The 20013-nt window shown below is 40.1% G+C and overlaps 1 protein-coding gene across 1 annotated transcript in view; it reads left to right on the top strand.

The window, feature by feature from the left end:
• The window catches only part of LOC310964206 (adhesion G protein-coupled receptor L3), a 152405-nt gene that overhangs the window by 69886 nt on the left and 62506 nt on the right, over positions 1-20013 (top strand). Inside the window, exons 4-6 of the mRNA XM_083937258.1 lie at positions 283-1083; positions 15323-15676; positions 18667-18770. Coding sequence (XP_083793384.1) covers positions 283-1083; positions 15323-15676; positions 18667-18770 — 1259 coding nt within the window. The remainder of the gene's footprint in view (positions 1-282; positions 1084-15322; positions 15677-18666; positions 18771-20013) is intronic.

Genomic DNA, 20013 nt, shown 5'->3' with positions numbered 1-20013 from the left:
GTGGCTTTGCATATTTTCTGTATGCATTGTACATTCCAAAACTTGGAGTCTGAATTACATTACTCATTACATTATTTTTCTGACAGTCAATAATATTTTCTTCATCATCCCAACACTGATGAAGATTGTGTAACGGAATTTATTGGTTCTTCACAGTAGAGAAGATTGAGCTGCACATTTCAACTTGAATGTCATTGTACCCAGTTGCTGTTGAACTTTTTTGAGGTATAATACCTGCCAATGTAACTCTGTACTTGTCTTTCCCCTATTTTGGCTCCTCAGTATTCCTGTGCCCAGGGCTTCTTCGCAGGGTGTACCAGAGCGAGCATCTCTTTGAATCGGACCACCAGTCAGGAGCCTGGTGCAAAGACCCTCTCCAAGCCTCCGATAAGATTTACTACATGCCCTGGACACCCTACCGCACAGACACATTGACCGAATATTCCTCCAAAGAAGACTTCATCGCCGGAAGGCCCACAACAACTTACAAACTCCCACATCGTGTTGATGGAACAGGCTTTGTGGTCTATGATGGGGCGCTCTTCTTTAACAAGGAGCGCACACGCAACATTGTAAAGTTTGACCTGCGGACTCGTATCAAGAGCGGAGAGGCCATCATTGCTAATGCCAACTATCATGACACATCTCCATATCGTTGGGGAGGGAAATCAGACATTGACCTGGCTGTTGATGAAAATGGCCTTTGGGTGATTTATGCTACTGAGCAGAACAACGGGCGGATCGTCATCAGCCAGCTCAATCCTTACACATTACGTGTTGAGGGGACCTGGGACACAGCTTATGACAAGCGTTCAGCATCCAATGCCTTCATGATCTGTGGGATCCTCTATGTAGTCAAGTCAGTGTATGAGGACGATGACAATGAGGCAACAGGAAACAAGATTGACTACATATACAACACAGAGCTAAGTAAAGATGGCTTTCTGGACATCCCTTTCCCCAACTCCTATCAGTACATCGCTGCAGTGGATTACAATCCCAGGGACAACCTGCTGTACGTTTGGAACAATTACCATGTTGTGAAGTACTCTCTTGACTTCGGGGCGTTGGACAACAGGCTCGGTAAGACCAATTTATTTCTTTATTCCATCTCATAAGAGTTTTAATGCCATTTTGTGCAATTCAGTATTTCGGAGCTAAGGGCTATGAATGAAAGAGATGACGATCTAAAATCACAGACATTTGGTCTATATCCATGGATTTGGGGCTAAAGCTCACATTCAGATCACTATTATTCAGCAGTGTAATGACCATTTTTCATCCAGTAATTCTAAAGTTTGGTTCACCCATCCATCCGTCTTCAACCGCTTGTCCCTATCGGGGTTGTGGGGGGCTGGAGCCGATCCCAGCTGACATTGGGCGTGAGATGGGGTACATCCTGGACAGGACACCAGTCTATCACAGGGCACATAGAGACAAACAGAGATAGACAACCATTCACAAACACATTCACACCCGCGCATTTTTTTTAAGAGTGATCAATCAACCTAACACGTGCATGTCTTTGGACTGTGTGAGGAAGCTGGAGAACCTGGAGACAACCCACACAGACACGAGGAGAACATGCAAACGCCACACACAAGGGCCCCAGCAGAGGTGCTGCAAGGGTGCTGCAGCAATGGACAATATGAGAAATATAATGTGTTTTTTAAAGCTAGAAACATGTAACCCTATTGTAGTTGACCCGAAAAATACAAATATGACCCTGAAGACTAGGATAATAGGGCATCTTTAAGCATTGCAGACTCAGCTTCTGTTGGCCTGCTTTCCTCTTTGGGGAAAGCAAAATTAACTTTCCCTCAAAACTGAAAAAAGAGTTTTCTTGGCAACCCATTGAAGAACTGAATTGCTGACAAACAGGTGGGGGTTAAAAAGAGTTTCGTCCTGCTCTGAGCAACAGGAGGATTAATGGAGCTGTGCATAGCTATACTTTGTAGGCGTGGCTGGCAGGTTTTGCCTGGAGCAGAGATAACCATATATAGAAATCTGGCACTGGTTAATGTCAACCGGAGCTGAGGGTAGAAAAACTGTTGTAAAACTGAGCACAATCTGAAATCTGCGCATTTTTGCTTACAGGGATTACTTTTTCATATGTTTAACTCATTATTTGAGGTTTTGGACAAGTTTAATATGGACACCTGTTAGGTAAAATTATATATATATGACAGAGACAAATTTTAAAAAGCATAGTATGGCCCCTTAAAGTCTTGGTTTTTGTTTTTGGTCAAGTAGAAAAACATAATATATAAAATGTGTCACCTCGGGTCTAGGTGGGCTGGTGAGACTAGCCTGTATGGAAAGCTGCGAATGAGTTACCTCTGTATTTTTGACTTAATTGCCAAAAATAAAGTGAAATCACACCCAGCTAGATACTCTTGGTTCATACACATGATGAGCATAAAACCGCAGTGAGGATTCATCTGATGAGCATTATCAAATCCCATTTAATGATATGAGAAAATATACAGTATGTCATCTCAAAAATAATAAATGGCACTCACCGAGTGAGGTGAGTTAGGACCTGCTTTACAACATTCTGGATTATTCTGATGCCACATGAATACAACCCAAATGCCCCATCAATGTTAACTAAAACAAATAATTTGTCTCCCCGCCCTGTGTTTCGAATCCACTCCAAAATGTAATAGGTTGTTAATTGGACCATGCTACACCTTTGCCACCAAGTTTAATAAAAATCGGGCCAGTAGTTTTTCTATAAACATGCTGACACACAAACAAACCAACAATCAAACCAAGCCAAAAAATAACCTCCTTGACGGGGGTAATTGTTGAAGTCTGTGACATATTGGGTGTTTAAAACTGTGTTTCACATTTTGTCAGCCACAAGCTAACTCTTTTACACACTCTAGCTGTTGCCTTTGCAGAGGAACAAGCGTCTGTTCACATAAGACTTCCAAAAACTCTTTTGAAAAGTCTAATTTCTCCACTCCATTGTTCTTTTTATAAATCAGTGCTTGTTGGGAGGCATGAAATGGAAAAAAAGAATCTGTTTTGACACACCATGGTAATTCTTTGCGCTATCTCATCAACAGCTCTAGTCAAAAATGTCACAAGTTATTTGACTGTGAATTCCCTACCTCTGCTTTCTCCACTGGAGCTTTCTATACCTGCTGCTTGCCAGTTCAATTTATTTTCTTTCTTTCGCTTGCTGCTAGTCTACGCCAAATGTTTTTTTACACACTAAGTCCTGCTTCAACACACCCTGTAATATATTCATTCATTCAGTGACCATACTTACAGTGTTTGGTTTTGATGATACACAGTTACCCGTAATGTAATTTGCTGTAGTTAAAGAGAGTGAAAGGGTGTTGTTATTTTCATTCTGTATGAATTGATTATCCACCACTAACAGTGATAATGATCACACACACACACACACACACACACACACACACACACACACACAAACACACATATGCATGTACACAAATGCACGCTTGTTTACATGCAAATTTAATTTCTTAGTACTAAACTTACCAGTAAGATGTTGAGTTGTGTTTGGCTGCTGTTGTGCAGAATAGGCTGCCCTCCAAGAGGCTGCTGCATGACTATAGATTAGTGGTGCAACGGATCATCATTGATCCGTGATCCGTTCGGATCACTATCTTCGGTTCGGTACACACGTGATCCGCGGATTGACTTATGAAAAAAAAAGTTGTGCGCATGTTCAGTCCACACACTTATTAAGAGCAGCGCGGTCATGGCGAGCGGAGGAACGGAGGAGCTTGAACACCCTGCGTCATTTAAATCCCCTGTATGGCAGCATTTTGGCTTCCCTGTCAATTATAATGATGAAGGAAAGAGGTTGGTGGATTAAACCTTGACGGTGTGTAGGCACTGTGGCACAAGAAAGCCATATGACAGTGGAAACACATCGAGCATGGCCACACATTTGAAGCGACATCACCCCGGTGTTTCACTGACCGGAGTGAAAATGAAGCCTGCTCAACAACCGCTTATCACCGCGGCATTTAAGCAGCCCCTTGCTGCACCATCCGACCGGGCTAAAGCCATCACAAACGCTATCGGTGTGTTTATAGCTGCAGACATGAGGCCATATTCGGTTGTGCAAAGGCTAAATAGGCTTTATTTCACTTTCAAAGTTTCAAGGAAGATGATGATGTGCCTCATTGCATTTTAAGTTGTTTTTCATTAATGGTCATTGGTCCATGTTTAAAGGGAGGAGATATGCCTTCTAATGTTGCACTTTAACTTGTTTTTGTTAAAAAGAAGATATTATGCCTTGTGCACTTTCAGTTGATTTTATATGTTTTAATTTAACAAGTGTTAATAAACAAAAGACAAACTTATGTTTATTTGTCTTGTCTTTTTTTTTTTTTTTGCTGATCCGATCCGTGACTCTGATCCGAGAAACGATCCGAACCGTGAGTTTTTTGATCCGTTGCACCCCTACTATAGATAGTAAAATGTTGCATTAAATGGATGGATGAAGTCAAAGAAATAATACAAATGTCAGATAAACAGACTGATAAAAAATGAAAGAGTGATTGAATGGACTGTAAACTATTTCATTTGATCAACTCCCAGACCAAATACAGAAACATAAGATGCAAGCTTATTCCAGTTAAAGCAAGTGTTTTGTTTAAATCATATCCCACACGATTGTCTCATGGAGAGCCTAATTATGAGATTGTATAATAGTTCCCATAAAATTGGTTAAATCAGCATCAGTTTAGACCACTTCCCCACACACAAATGAGTCTGTATTTGCTGCTGAATCATAATGTCTGAACCATTTACATGCTATTTCAGTGAGAATGCACATAGAACAAATAGCTAAATGTTGTTGATGAAAAAATTTAAAAAGGAAACATAAAAGGTTACGGCCAGCCCACTATGTAGGCTGAGCTTTTTAAACTTGATCATGTCAGTGATCATCGTGCCTGGTAACACTCCCAGAAAGGTGTCATTCTGTGATCGCTCTAGCACAGGCTCATTTCCACCTCCACAAACATGCATGACCTGCCATACCAGTGGAGCATGGTATATGGGCAACAGAGCAGGAGAGAAACGGCAAGGCCACAGCTTGGGCCCGCTGCCTTATGCCCAACCACATGGGCCAGGGCACAACACCTGCTGCTGGGCAGGAGGCAGGAACAGGGTAATGATGTCTGGAATTTAACACAAATCTGTATCTGGACTTTTAAATATCCTGTTGTGTCTAATTGGTTTTGATGCTTTTTGATCTCGGAACAAACGAACAAATTCAGATTGAATTTATGAAAAGAAATCTAGTTTTTCAAAATTTCTAATACTCCCCACAGTAATCCTGTGTAATAGTTTTGCCCAAAGAGGCTTTTTTCCAAGGACAGATGATCTATGCACAAGAGTGCTTCCATGACAACATGATAATTCAATTCCCGGAATTGGTGAAAAAGTCCTGCACAGACTATCAGCAGGCAAAAATAAAACTATTTTACATGATCACATTCAATGCTGCATATGCAAGGGCACTGGGAAATTGCTCTGTGATCTTTTTAAAAACAAAAATACAGCACATTCAAAACTTGAATAGCCAGTATATGAAAGATATATCGTTCCCTCAGTACGTGGACGTTTTGCAAATTAATTTGCAAAGGCCACAATGGCCTCTCTAGAGGTTTCCAATCCTCTGACAGTTGTGGAAATGCATTGTCTCCTGACTGTCCATGACCCAGTTCTCTCCACATGTATTTATATCTACCATTTAGAGTGTTCTCACCTCTTCCATCACTGTGTGTTGCCGCTCAATCATCCCCATCCACCAAGGACACATTGTAGTAGATTGTTAGCGAGACGCAAAGGCTTGCAAACACCTCCTGATTGGAAAAGTTGCATGAAATCAATGTTAAGATCGAGGTCATATAAAAATATGCATCCTTGATAGCCTATAGACGGATACTCTTACTATGGAAATGCCCAAACCCGCCATCTGCCGCTGCCTGGCTTGAAGATTTGCTATCTTTTCTTAAATCAGAAAACATGAAATACACCTTGAAAGGCTCAGTTGTGAACTTCCATAATATGTGGGATCATTGCTTTTAATAACACGCTTACCTCCCTAGACTTAAGTTAGCAGTTTGGTATCAAAGATTGCCATGGATTTGTGTTTTTATTAAGTATGAGCTGGATTGAAATATGATGGGCATGAAAAGTTCAACAACTTTCCACATATATGGATGTACATATGGTTTGGTATACTTGTATGTGTATTTTTGTATGGATATAGGTATGGCATCTCTCCTTTAAGGTGTAAGTGCCTTATTATTTTTCTTATTGTTGTTACTGTCATCATCATTATTATTATTTGATAAATTATTATATAATTAACATATTTATTATTTAAAAATGTGTTTATTTTGCTTGTTGTTGTTTTTTCTTTTTTTTGTTAGGGTTGAGTGGGGACTAATAAAAAATATATAAATAATAATAAGATCGGGGTAATCACCCATGAAACAATGCTACTGTTCCATCAGAACCAGTACATCAAATCATCTGAATAACGGCATGTCACTGCTCAAAAAACCATCCATCCATTCTCCCAACCACTTTTCTCTATTCAGCGTATGTTAAATATTATGATCTTTACTATGATTCTACTTAACATGCTCTGTTTTATAACCTTGGTTATTTTATATTAGATAGAGATTGTTGTATTTATCAGTCTTTATTGAGGTTACTCCAAGATGAGAAATATTATCAACTGAATTTAAAATTAGTTTATTGATTTATGAGATGTCAGTATCATCAACACATATGAGTGAGAAAACATCGGAGTGATTCTTTTGTCAGCTCATGTGTGGTGCATAGGATGCGGCACAGTTGGTGTCATAGATAACTTCTCCTTCTGGCAGTCCTGTAATTTAACCACATGTTGCCATCTGGCCATGGCACGGTGCCAGCTCTTATGGCCTAGAGGGAGCCCACAGACGTTGCCCCGACCTTCATGCCGAAACAGTCGATATGGAAGATGCTCTGGCCTGTCTTGGCTCTATTTGGAAGTGCCTGACACATGCTAAATTGATTAAGCCGTAATCAGGCTGGCAGAGTCTGGTAGAGATAATCTGAGTGTGACTCTGTGTGCTCTTAAAGGCACAAACTGTATGCACGAGCATTTCAGTACCTCAAACTGCTTTTTGATTAGTATATTTTGACTTGTATAGATACAGAAGATACCCTGGAGCTGTCATATATAATCATAAACCTTTTTTTTAACAATTTAATTCAAAATCTTAATTCATATATTCCGCAAAAATCCGTCTTTTGCAACCTGCACGAAGCACTCCTGATGTTGAGGCATATAAATGTAGGCTAAATGCTTATTTGGAAGCTACACACTTCTCACATGCCTGGTGCACCTCCTGCAGAGGGCAATTTTCTTTGAAGCTAAGTACAAGGCTTAGGATTATAGTTCAGAATGATATTTCTAACACATGTACACACATGCACGCACAAACACATGCACAAATGCACAACCATCTTGCAAACCCTTTAATGCTGCAACACAATGGGGCTCTGTTAGTAATACTGCTTAAGATGTTTTAGCATGGAAAGAGGGAGCGCTTTGTCGGTGCTTCAGCGCCTCTTTGATTCATTCAAAGCCATTTCCCATCATGAAAGGTTAAATTGTAATTTATAGTAAACTATAATTATTGTTACTGTATGAGTGCATGTGTTTCCTGCTGTTCTTAGTGTACGTCTGTTTTAATTCTGAATGGACCTTAAATGAAACCTCTGTGAATTGGAGCAGGCGAGCTCATGTTTCAAATGCTTCGGCATGTCCGTTGGTTCTGTGTGATACCCCGCTATATATCACATGATTTTGTCTGGTGTCCCTCCTTCTGACTGGTCATCCATCATGGGCCTTGGCAGCTCTGCCTTGATCCAGAAATCATACACAGATCACCTGTGTAGTGAGAGGGGTGGCAGGCAATCCCTCAATTAAGGCCAACACCCTATCCATCTCTCCTGACATGTGCAGAAATGGGGGAAAAACATTCTCATAGTAAAAGAAAATCAAAGACTTTGTGTGTATGAAACTTGTGGGTGAATGGGGACAGGTGCATTTGTCCGCACATGCGTACACATGTTAATGCATTTTTCATCCCTGCTCAGTATGTAGAGCCAAAGAAGAACAGTTCCTTAAATTTTTTTTGGACACTCAGATGTGCAGTATGTGAGCTAAGCAGATAGTTGGCAGTTATTTCAGAAGTTTCACTCAATGAATATCAAACTGAGAAGAAAAACATGACATGTGTAACTAACATTGTACTGCAGTGTTTTGGATCTTCTTCTCCATTTTGTGTGTGTGTGTGTGTGTGTGTGTGTGTGTGTGTGTGTGTGTGTGTGTGTGTGTGTGTGTGTGTGTGTGTGTGTGTGTGTGTGTGTGTGTGTGTGTGTGTGTGTGTGTGTGTGTGTGTGTGTGTGTGTGTGTGTGTGTGTGTGTGTGTGTGTGTGTGTGTGTGTGTGTGTGTGTGTGTGTGTGTGTGTGTGTGTGTGTGTGCATTTTCTCAGTGCCAAACTGCCACATAAAATTTAAGAGGCTTGGTGACACATAAGCTCAAAGTGATTTATTTTGGCCAATCAACCAAGTAAATCTGATTGGAGGCCCCCGTAGCATATTTAAGTCTCTTCATCACCAGAGTCAGAGTTCCTCTGCTTTGCCCTATCCATTTGGCCCATACTACCGTTGGTTGACAGTCTTTTGAAAAGCCTTACTCAAGGTTCTTCTGGCAAATGGTGAGACCTTGGAGCAGTGTGCCTTTCCTCTAAGTGAGATTGAAACCCCTTCTGCTCATGTGCTAACACTCTATCCTGCTTTTTGCTTTCCCCTGGTGCATTTGACGATGTTTGGCCTTGTCACTAGCCTGAGAGGCTCAAGTGTTGGCTCTAAGAATAAAAAAAGAATTCAACATTCCTCTGTTTAGCTTACAAAATGTGTTGCTGAATATGGCTTTATGTGGACTTACTTTTCTGTGAAATACAAAAAACTCACTGTACTGTATTAATAGTAGATTTGCAGATGCATGACAGATTTGCATAATGTATTTCTGATTTGAGGTTTTGTAACCATTTGCAAAAATATAGAATTGAAAAGATCTAATTAGCCAAATCTAATTTTGAAAATGCAGATGACCTAGTATGCATGCACAATAGGCAAAAACATCTGTGTAGTGAATTCACCCCACAGTACCTCACTGTTGTGCATATGAAAGCAGGCTATACTCACATCTCCTCTGTCATTTAACTCAAACACTGTGAGTGTTTCTCTGGGCCTGCGTCCATGTGTGCATATATATCAGCCCAGGGCATACGCTTCTCCCAGCACGATGTGACCTCCATAGATGCCCTCTCAAGTCCCGAGAAGAGAGCTTTGGAATGAGAAATTAATTGCCAAACAATGCATAGCTCCCATCCATTACGGTTCTCATCATGTCAGATGATATCGAAGCATTACCGGATGTCTGGCTGCATAATTTGCCCCCCCCCCCCCCCCCCCCCAACATTCTCCCATCCCCCTCCAACATCATAGTTGCACTCTCTGATGGATTTGTGTGGCTACCACAAGGCTCCATTAAATGACAGATTATCATTTCATTTACCGACCATTCTCCTCAGCACACGAGGACACATGTAGCTTTTGGTGGGATCGTATGACATAAACATTAGGGAGTTGATGAGCTTGGGAGCTTAGTGAATTATACCATTATGAAGTGGGTACTGATTTTGTGAGATGGCTTATATGTAACATAACTGATGTAACTTCTTTTTTGGTATGGATGTAAATATCTCTCATCATAGACAACATTTTACATTATGACTCACCAATGAATGCTCAATTAACTGATGGCTGCGAATTCAAAGTTAAAGCCTACATTAATTTTTCTCCAGTTCTTTCTGCTTTTATCCTTCAAGTTTTGGCTCATATGAGGACACATTAGGGATGCAAATTTGAACTTTTTTTCTGACTGATAGCCAACCCTATTTATATATAGTTTTAATAGTTTATATACAATTTTAACTTTTTAATTGATGGTATTAATTGGTGAAAATTAACTAATTTAGCTTTAAAGTGGGTTATCTTATTAGATTATAAGATAACCCACTTTATCTTTAAAGCTACCTAAAGTTCTGACATCAGAATTAACTTTTAGAGAAATAGACTGCAGCACCCTGGATCAGACAAAATAAGTATATGGTTATAATTTATTTCTGAGATCCACTAATAGCCACAATCATGGATTTAGGCTTCAAGTACACTTCACTCTAAAAATACATGTCCCAGCTCCCAGAAAACCCATACTTTGTAGCTTTAAACAGGCGAGTTGAAAGTTAATGGGTGACATCGCACCAAGACAGTCCAATATTTTCTCCATTCTGTGAGAGTGTCTACTGAAGTTAACCATGTATAAAGGTTCAAATACTAAAATTAGGAGGTAAAAGGGTTCAGCATGAGGTTGTAAGAGTCACTTTACTGTCTGATGCTTGTTTCACTTTTACCCCCAAAAATCCCTTTGCACCTCTTTTGATCTCAAGTCTGCAGAAGTTTCTCAGAGCCGGCGAGCCCGCTCTCAGTGCAAAAACGGCAAGTCATATGAACCGGATTCATTTCATAGAAGCATAACGGGTTGTTTTTTTTTGCCCCGAGTGAAGTAGAGCGGGCTTATCTAATTGTAAAAGCCATGAGCCCTGGGATACAGAAAGAGAGAGGCTAATTAGTTAGAAATGAATGCTTTGAAATGAAGCACAAAGCTTGGTGTGGTGGTAACACTACTTCATGCGTTTGGTGCAGGGTTTTTTTTGTGCAATAGAAGCGGAGCGTAAATGATGAGTAGAGTTGATGCTACAATGAGAGAAAGCTGGAGTGCCCACAGAAGCTTGCTGTCCTGTCTTTTATGAATGAAAAGGTTTCCTGTTTAGGTGTAGGAACACACTTAAGCCTCTTAGCTAAATAATCATGAATATCTCATAACTAGCTTTTAGTATTATACATTTTTAATCAATGTTGTAATACATTGAATCTTACCGGTATACAGGAGATTAATTACCTTGAAGTTCAAGGTAATTTTATTGAATAATATTCTTATGTTCTTATTCAATTATTCTAATACTGTTAAAAACTATTGCTAAGAGGTAGTACTTGTTAAGTAGACATTGAATTAAGGCATTAATAAGAACAAGAGTTCCCCCATCTGTCATATTTCCATGTCTTCTTTATGATATTGTTGTTTTGTAAAACTCACAATCAAAAATGCAAACGCTACACATTCAAATCCGCCTGTTAGGTCACTGACCAGCATCAGTTCAAGTTTTGTTCACGTCATTGGTGCTCTTGAGCTTTTTGTCTCTCTGCATCCCTTTGGTGAGAATGGAAAAGCTGGCAAAGCAAAACAAAATGTCCTTGTGTTGTCTCCAAGGCGATAGTGCCTGCAGACTGTGGCTGCTCTCTACTGCTGGCTTTCCTTTTTTGTGCTCATCTCACGGAAAAGATATACAAGTTTGTTCAAGGACACTTTCTTCTTTTCCACTCCTGCTCTCTGTTTCTTGTGTGTGTCTTTGCGGTCGTATTAAACATGCTGTGCACTGAAAAATAATTTGACAGTGGGCTCAACGGGATCATCTGGAAGTATGGAATTACATTCTAGACATGGTTCCCAGTGACAGTGAATTAACCTCATGCTGTGATGGCGATTTCCTCGAGGCAGATTTCTCTGTACTGTCATATTACCCAGCATTAAAGAAGGTGATATGATAACTTTTATTATTATTATTATTAAAAAAGGATCGGTCTTTGAAACTGAGAGACAAAGATATCAGGATATTAGACAATCCATCTATGTGATATGTTTGCTAATATTACACACCAGTAAAGCAAGAAAAGCTGCATTATAGCACACAGCCCCAAAGTACTGAACTGAGCAACAGTGATGAATATGATGAATATGATATAAAAAGATTTTATAAATGCAACTTTTCATTTTTCATGATGTAGATTCAAATAATTTGGATTTCAAATGGCCCTTAATCTCACTTTACTAGAACATGTTTAAATGCTTTAATATTTAAAAAATACATTATTTTTCCCAAACTCTCAGAATATACCTGTATTCATCGCTGTCTGAAACGCTCTGTTTTATCGCCTCTCTCTTTAAAGTTGTAATGTGTAAGAATTGAGATCGGGTTGTTTCTAGCAGCCGCTTTGGTGGTAAGATGTAACTGCAGGCCCGTCTCTAGAACTTCATCTCCCAGAGTTCCTTTGGAAACCAAACCGTGTCAGTTGTATGACAAAAGTAGATTAGCAGAACTCACCTGTGCGATGCAGCATGATGCCTTCACATGCATTTAATTTTAGCACAGACACTCAGATGGGGTTTCTCTGCAAAGCAGAAAATACAAGCACTTTCATTAGTGGGTGATATGATCAATCACCATGGTTTAACTATAGATAGTCATTTAACCGACAATTAACTAGATGAAGATCTTAAGCCCCCCTCCCGAAAAATCTCATTCTGCGCCGATTAGTCTCATTTTAAGATTTATTTAACTTCATATGGAAGTCCTGACGTCTCGTTTAATGGCACAATTTCTGAATACAATATAATACAATACTGTGTGCACAGTCTGTGTATTTTGATACTTTCACATTATTGTATTGAGCAGCTCGACCTGCTTTATATATTTTTTAAAAAGACATGGAAATCTTACTTTTCACAATATGAGGCCTGTAAAGTTACTCAGCTAAAGGATGAGACTGTTATATTCGTTTAAAGTGCTTTAGAACGTAATAAATATAATCTGTGTTGTTTATGACGTCTTCCTAGAAAAATTGTTAATGCAATGTCCCTGTACAGTTTACTGACTTACACCAGTCTGCATTTATGCTTACACCTTCAGCAAAAAATCTGTCACAGTCAGAACAGCTCCTGTATCATCCATCTTGACCAACACAATAATTCCCTTATCCTAATAGGCCCATCTGCACACCTTTCTAGCCACTAGCTTATCTGAGTCTTTGCACGATGACCATTACTGACCTCAATATGAGCAGTGAATTTCCATAATCAGATTTCCATGAGGTCCTCTAATAGTCTCCTTTTACTATATGCAGTTTAAGCACCACTGGCTGGTTTCAATTATACTTAAATTGATGCGTCTTCCCCTTACCAAAGTTTGTGTAACGTATTGAGGTTATCATCACTTCTCCATAAATACGGATGCATAATAATTTCTTTCATGAATAATCAAATAAATAGACTAGTGTCCTTGAAGATATTTCACTCTCCTATTTTCATGATCGTGGCAGCCGAAGGATCTACTTGGCTGCCGTGCCGCAGATTGATGATGATGTCTAACAGTGCTTATAGAATGTAAATGGAGATTTCTCCGTGGCTGGTGGAAATGTTAAATACCTATTTGAGCATGCCTGTGTATTTTTTAAAGCCCTGTGGATGGGTGGTGGTGTCATTTCATGTTGGTTGATGTGTGGCTGCTAGTGTGTGAGCACTATGTTTGTGCTAGCTTATTCCATCACTTGCATCCATATACACATGAAAGCGCATAGCACATTTTCCAAGTGTTCGTGTTTTCCAATAAACCTTTAGAGGTTAATTTTCTGATTTGTTATTTGTTCTGACTGTGAGGTATTTTGAAGTTATACAACCTGTATTATCATGCAGTTGAGAGTAAAAAAGGCTCTCTGTGCTTTTACCTTACAATGCAATTCAATTAGATTCTTGGTATAGTTCCACTTTACTGATGGAGTGCCTCCACAGGAGTGCACAAGATACCTGCGGATCTTTAAAACACAACAAACTATTTTGTTAGTAAGAGAAAACATATACTCAATCAGCCTGGAACTCTTGCTGTGGTGGTAACCTATTTAATCAACCTTGGCTGTCGTTGAATGCTGTTAAGCGTTGAATGCATTGACTGCTGATAGTGGCTTGGTTTGTGTCATTACAGCCTCCAGGCATCTCTGGGATTCCCAAATAGTGGCACTAATTTATGCTGTCTTATTTAACTGCTTTCACATTCACCATACAGAGAAGTCCGATTGCAAATTTAATCCCTCCAAACTGGATGTCAGCAGTGATGTCTGTTATCTAAGCTCTATGGATGTGTGATGTCCATTACACCTGCCAACCGAAAATGGACCTTCATTACATATTGTTTTGCTCCCCTTTCACACAAAGATTGGGACCATTTTTCAATTCTGTCATTTTGATTGTATCTCTGCATTAGACTGGAAAAAAAAAACACCTTTCCCAAATTGCATTTTTGCAAAGGCCCAGATTGTGTGTGTCTGTGAGAAAGTGCTCTCTCATGGGAGCTTATTTAAAGGGTCTACACAGCCCTATTTCAAACCCCACACAGTAATAAGATCATGACATATAGAAATGTCAGTATCGCATTTTGAATTTTAAGAATTTTGTGCAAAAAAGTATTGCAAATATATAATGAGTAACGCCTCCTAAATAATGATATCCCATTGGACTAAGTTGAAGAGAAGAAAACTCTGGCCACTTTCCTCTGTGGCTTAACCAAGTCCATACATTTATAGAAAGCGTGTCGCTGAATTAATTTGGGGCCCCTATTTTCCAATCAGTGATACAGGGGGACGAACATAAAGGGGACAGAATGGATTAGTCGATGAGGTGATTGGTGAGGCAGTAAAGGACATGTATATGAGTTGGAGTGGTAGGAGAAGGATTACTGAGCCAGTGTCTAAGTGCATCTGTGTGTGTGTGTGTGTGCGTCCCAGCAGTTCCGTTAAAGAGCATCATTAGCAAGCACCTCCTGGAGTGTAACTGCAGGGAGCACCCGCATCTAGGAAATAGGTATTTCAGATTGTCCCGGCTGACCCAGAAAAACCATGTAGCTATTGACTTGCAGAGATATGCTCTCGTCAATAGCAACTTTGAGGATGCACAGCTGTGTATGCGTGGTGTGTCGGTGTGTGTTAGCTTAGCCGGAGGGGGTTCACAACCAGACACCAAGCATGCCCATGCAAGTCACACCTGCCAGACTCAATTGATCCTCTTTGAACTATCTTCTCTTAAACTGACAAATGGAAATGAGGGAAGAATAGAGCCCCCTCTGCCTGTCGTTTTTTTTTTTTTTTTTTCCAACTGCACCAAAATAAATTTCCCTCTCAGACTTTAATGAAGTGTGACTGAAAAGAGAAAGACATTTACTCTCAATCTTCTTTTTCCAACTCTGCATTTTTCTCAGAATCTGTCATTTTCATTAACTTGTTCCTTCTTTTCTTTTCCTTCACCAGAAACATCCTCCTCTGTAATGGTGTACATGGACACAACGACCATGACAACAAGGACCACCACCCGACCAACCACTGTTACCTTGACAACCACAACAGCCAGGGATACCACTACCAAGATGTCTGCCACCACAACTGCAATGGCCCAGTGGCCACGGATCACATCCACAGTGGCAACCCCTGTCCAGACGCTGGTGGGGGGTTTGGACCCGGAAGATGACGACAGGGTGCCGCCCTCCTCCAAGCTTCCCAACATCAGAGTGGAGTATTGCAACCCCCTGGTGATGATGGACATCTCCTGGCCTAAGACCAAGCAGGGTGTGGTGGTCAAGTTGCCCTGTCCACCTGGAACCATAGGTAATATAGATTTCTGTAATGTCAAATATTTAAAGGGAGTCTTATTTTTTTTCCATTCATTTGTTTAAGTAATAACCAGAGTAGTTTGGAAACATGGACATTGCTAAAGGAGAAGTTTTATGGGCATGAGCAGTCAGAACATTATCAAAATGTCAACAAACCTGGAGGTTAGCAGCAGGTTATTTAAACTCAAACAGGGGCCTACTCACACTTACCGTTTGTACCGTACCGCCGAAGAAAAAGGTTGTGTGTGTGTGCCCTTACGGGTCAACTCACTGTATGAATGGTAAGTGCGAGTGGCCCCTAAGATATGCCTGATATTCTTCTCCCAAGCCAACCACTTGTGACTGGACTTCACACTACATACCTACCATCACCCATTCTATGAATTTGTCCACTACTGTTCTCTGTTTATGCGTCAATATAGTATGACATATAATGTATGATATTACATGGCTCTGTTTAACAATGAAAAACTCTGCTTGCGAAATATACACTGTATGCTGTTTTCTTTATTCATTCGCTGTGTGAGGATGTCAATACTCTCGTTAGGAGACGGTCTACAGTCAGGCTTTTCTCCTTGATGTTGGTCGCTGGTGTGTGTTTTGTTTGTTTAAACCCCCCCGCAGCTCTTGTTGTCTCGCTTCCCGCTCTCCCTCCTCACTCTTTACTCCTGACTCACTGATCCTAGGCTAAAGATAGCATAGCATTGCATCTGTATGGAAACTAGTAACTAGTACACCACGTGCCAATATTTATTTCCTGTCTCTCAAGATACAGCTGGTGCAATTAATTAGTGGCAAAACACATTTGTGTTTGAAAGAGGTTATAAGCTTTGTGTCACTATATTGTTCCAGTCCTTTCTTTGTATCAATAACAGAAAAAGTCAAGTGTGCATTAAGATAATATCAATGCTGGCTGCTTTAGATGTAAAAGCTTTACCAAGAAAGTAAGAATATCTAAGTGCTGATCAAGCAGCAGTTCGTATTTTAATGAGACGTACCCAATGAGCGCATAGACCTCTTTATTAAAGTTTAATCCGAACTGAAATGTAACCTATAAACCTTGATATTGGTGGTTTGTGGTGTCAGACAGCATAAATAACTAAACTCAGCTGAAACTCCATTATTGAAACCAAAAGAAGATGTAATGCAAATCAGAGGTGTTAAAATTGCAAAGTGTGCCTTTGTTAAGGAATTTTCTGAAACTTCCCTATCATGATTTTTTTGTAGAGCAAGTCAACCTCGATTGGGGAGTGACATCATGCCTCAAATCTGGCTCAAAGCCTAACAAAAATCTATTCATTTCATCAATCACTACACACACTCAGACACACACACACACACACACACACACACACACACATATTCATACAGGCTTCATTAATGGGCAACACCAGCACCCGTGGAGACCCCACTAACAGCCGTCATATGGCAAGATAAGAGGAACACATACCCCACCTCCTCTCGGCGCATTCTTCAAAGCCATTGCTCTTCAGACGACACTGCTAAGCAGAACACGACTGTGTGAGCTTCCTCTGCCACTCTTTGAAAGTTCCTCGAGCTCCCCTTCCATCTACCTCACTTCGCTCGCTGTCATTCTGTCTCCCCCTACACCCCTCCGACTGCCTGTCTTACTCCTTCCGTCTTTCATGCACCTTCTCCTGCCTCTCAATATAGGAGGAAATGCAGACTCCCTTATCTTATAAACCCATCAAACATAAGGCTGTCCAAGGTGGACCGGGGAAGGAAATTATATGTCAATCAAAATTTATATCTGTTAATGCTAGTCGTCTCACTAGTCCAGCACACCCTCCCTCTACGTACAGGCAAGGGCAACTTAATGTCAGCAAGTAGCCTTGCTGATGTCAGCTCTGTAAAAACAGATGCTTAGGAAAGATATTTAAGGTAAGTGGAAAAACATGGCAAAGGCGGGATTTGTGCAGAATATACTTAATCAATCAATCCTTGGATCCACTGCAAAATGACAGATGCCCACAAAAAATGTTGGTTTGGACTGTATATCTCACAATAAAGCATATTTAACTTATTCATTATAATAAATAAAGTTGGAGGTAGGTTATGCAGGGCCTTACATAAAGCCTTAGCAGAACATGTCACAGTTTAATTTTACTCAATATCTAGAGGTATATTTGCACTTAAGCCCAGATGGAACATGGTAAGACTGAATCACGTATCTGTCAGCAGGGGCGGTTTTCTAAAACTAACTTAATTGACCTTTTGTGATGAATTCAGCTATGGCAGATTTAATTGGCACCTATTTTGGTGTATTTTTCTTCTGCAGGAGTTGAACTGTCACATGCAGACACAGTCTGACTTTTAATGACTAAATACAGAAGCCGTCTGGGCGAGCTCAGCTGGCCTCAAGTGAAGCAACCTAATTTCAGTCCATATAAGATAAAAAACCATCCAATTACATTTTGCTACACCCATTAATTTAATCACTTAAGAATTGTGTTTCTTTGGTATGTCGCAGTTTTATTTGGGCTAGTTTTGCAAATAAGAAAAGTGCTTGACATACAAAAGAATTGGACAATAGTTGACGAGATGGAAAGCATTGTGCAGTCCATCACTCTATAATAGGAAAAAGGAGCAAGAGAAATGAGAAAAAAACATACACACACACACAAACACACACACACACACACACACACACACACACACACACACACACACACACACACACACACACACACACACACACACACACACACACACACACACACACACACACACACACACACACACACACACACACACACACACACACACACACACACACACACACACACACACACACACACACAAACACACACACAAACACACACACACACAAACACATTTAGACAGACATATTAAATAACATGTGTCACTGTCACTTCTCTTTCTCTACATCCATGTTATTGTTTTTTGATCTAATACATTTTATATCATCGTTATCACTCACTTCTTTCTTTTTTCATCCTCTAGGCGTGGCCTCATACATGTGCGTCGGTCCAGAGGGATACTGGGACCCCCAGGGACCAGATTTTAGCAACTGTTCCTCCCCCTGGGTCAACCTCATCAGCCAGAAGGTACTAAGCTACACAATATGATAAGCAGAAAATACACTGCTACAAATAACATTTGTTGTTTGTTTTTTGGGGGGGCTTTTTGGATTTTTTGTCTGATCAGGAAGTATTTCTCCTTGGAATACAACATTGTAAAAAACATATAAAGATAGCTTGAATGATTTGGCACTGAGTTTAAATGTTATTTTGAAGTGTTAAAAATCAGCACCACATTACCATAGACTAATGGTCTGCTGTGGGTAGCACCTAATCCAGATCGCTTTCTGTCCTACAACAATACAGCATTTATTTCCATACTTCTCAAGCGCAAGCGATTTTGTATCTCCTCCTCTCCATGCAAGTTATTAAGCAAAGCCCCATATAAAGCTTCCTATGATTAAATTTGTGATAGAAGCAAATCAAAAGAGGAGAAGGTTACTGCAGGTGAGGGTTCCAGGTTATGAATTGCAGGCAATGTTGAAAATGTTCTCCCTTAAACTCATAGGGCCCTGAGGCGTGCATGTCATAACACTTTTGATCTACTCAACGGCACAAAGCTCGGCCCATTAAACAAATGGCAGTTTGCAGGTATGGATGGAGAATGGCTGTTTGAGAACAAAATAGAGGAGGGAGATGTTATTTCTTTGCAGAACAGGATGGATTCAACAGTAACAATGTGACTCTAACGTAGAGAATATTGCCTATTAAAATCTAAAGACAGAAGTGACAAGTAATGCATGTGTTATTTATATATTTTTAAAAAATCAAATCACACTTCTGTGGAGACAGGGAGACTTTAATGAAGACTGACCTGTCAGAGATCTGTAATGCCCATCTAGCACTTTGTTATTTTATAACTAGAGCCATTGTCCTTTATGTATGTGGCACTGCTCATTACCAGACGGTTTGGTGAACAAAATGAGAAAGGAAGATGTAGTGAATAAAAATAGAAAGAAATGACATCAGATAAATAGAAAGAGAGAGCAAAAAACAGAGTTATTTACCCTTCATCCACAGCTCCCCTCATTAAAAGACAAGAGCAGGGAGGAAAAAGAGGAAAACATATTCCGAAGACATGTTCTCCGCGTACACCTCTGTGAAGACCAATTTAAGCAGCATAATTGGCTTGACTAATAAACTCACAGGCGATGATAGCAGGTGATGCCAGAGTAAATCAGTACAGGCCTGTTCTAGTTGGTGTCACTGCGGTTTTGAGGCTCATCTTACTGAATCTAGTCTATTAGTCAAAACCTTGAAGTTAACTGAC

The sequence above is a fragment of the Echiichthys vipera genome, assembly GCF_963691815.1.
Source record: "Echiichthys vipera genome assembly, chromosome: 22".
Taxonomy (NCBI): domain Eukaryota; kingdom Metazoa; phylum Chordata; class Actinopteri; order Perciformes; family Trachinidae; genus Echiichthys; species Echiichthys vipera.
This window is presented reverse-complemented; position numbering and strand designations above follow the sequence as displayed.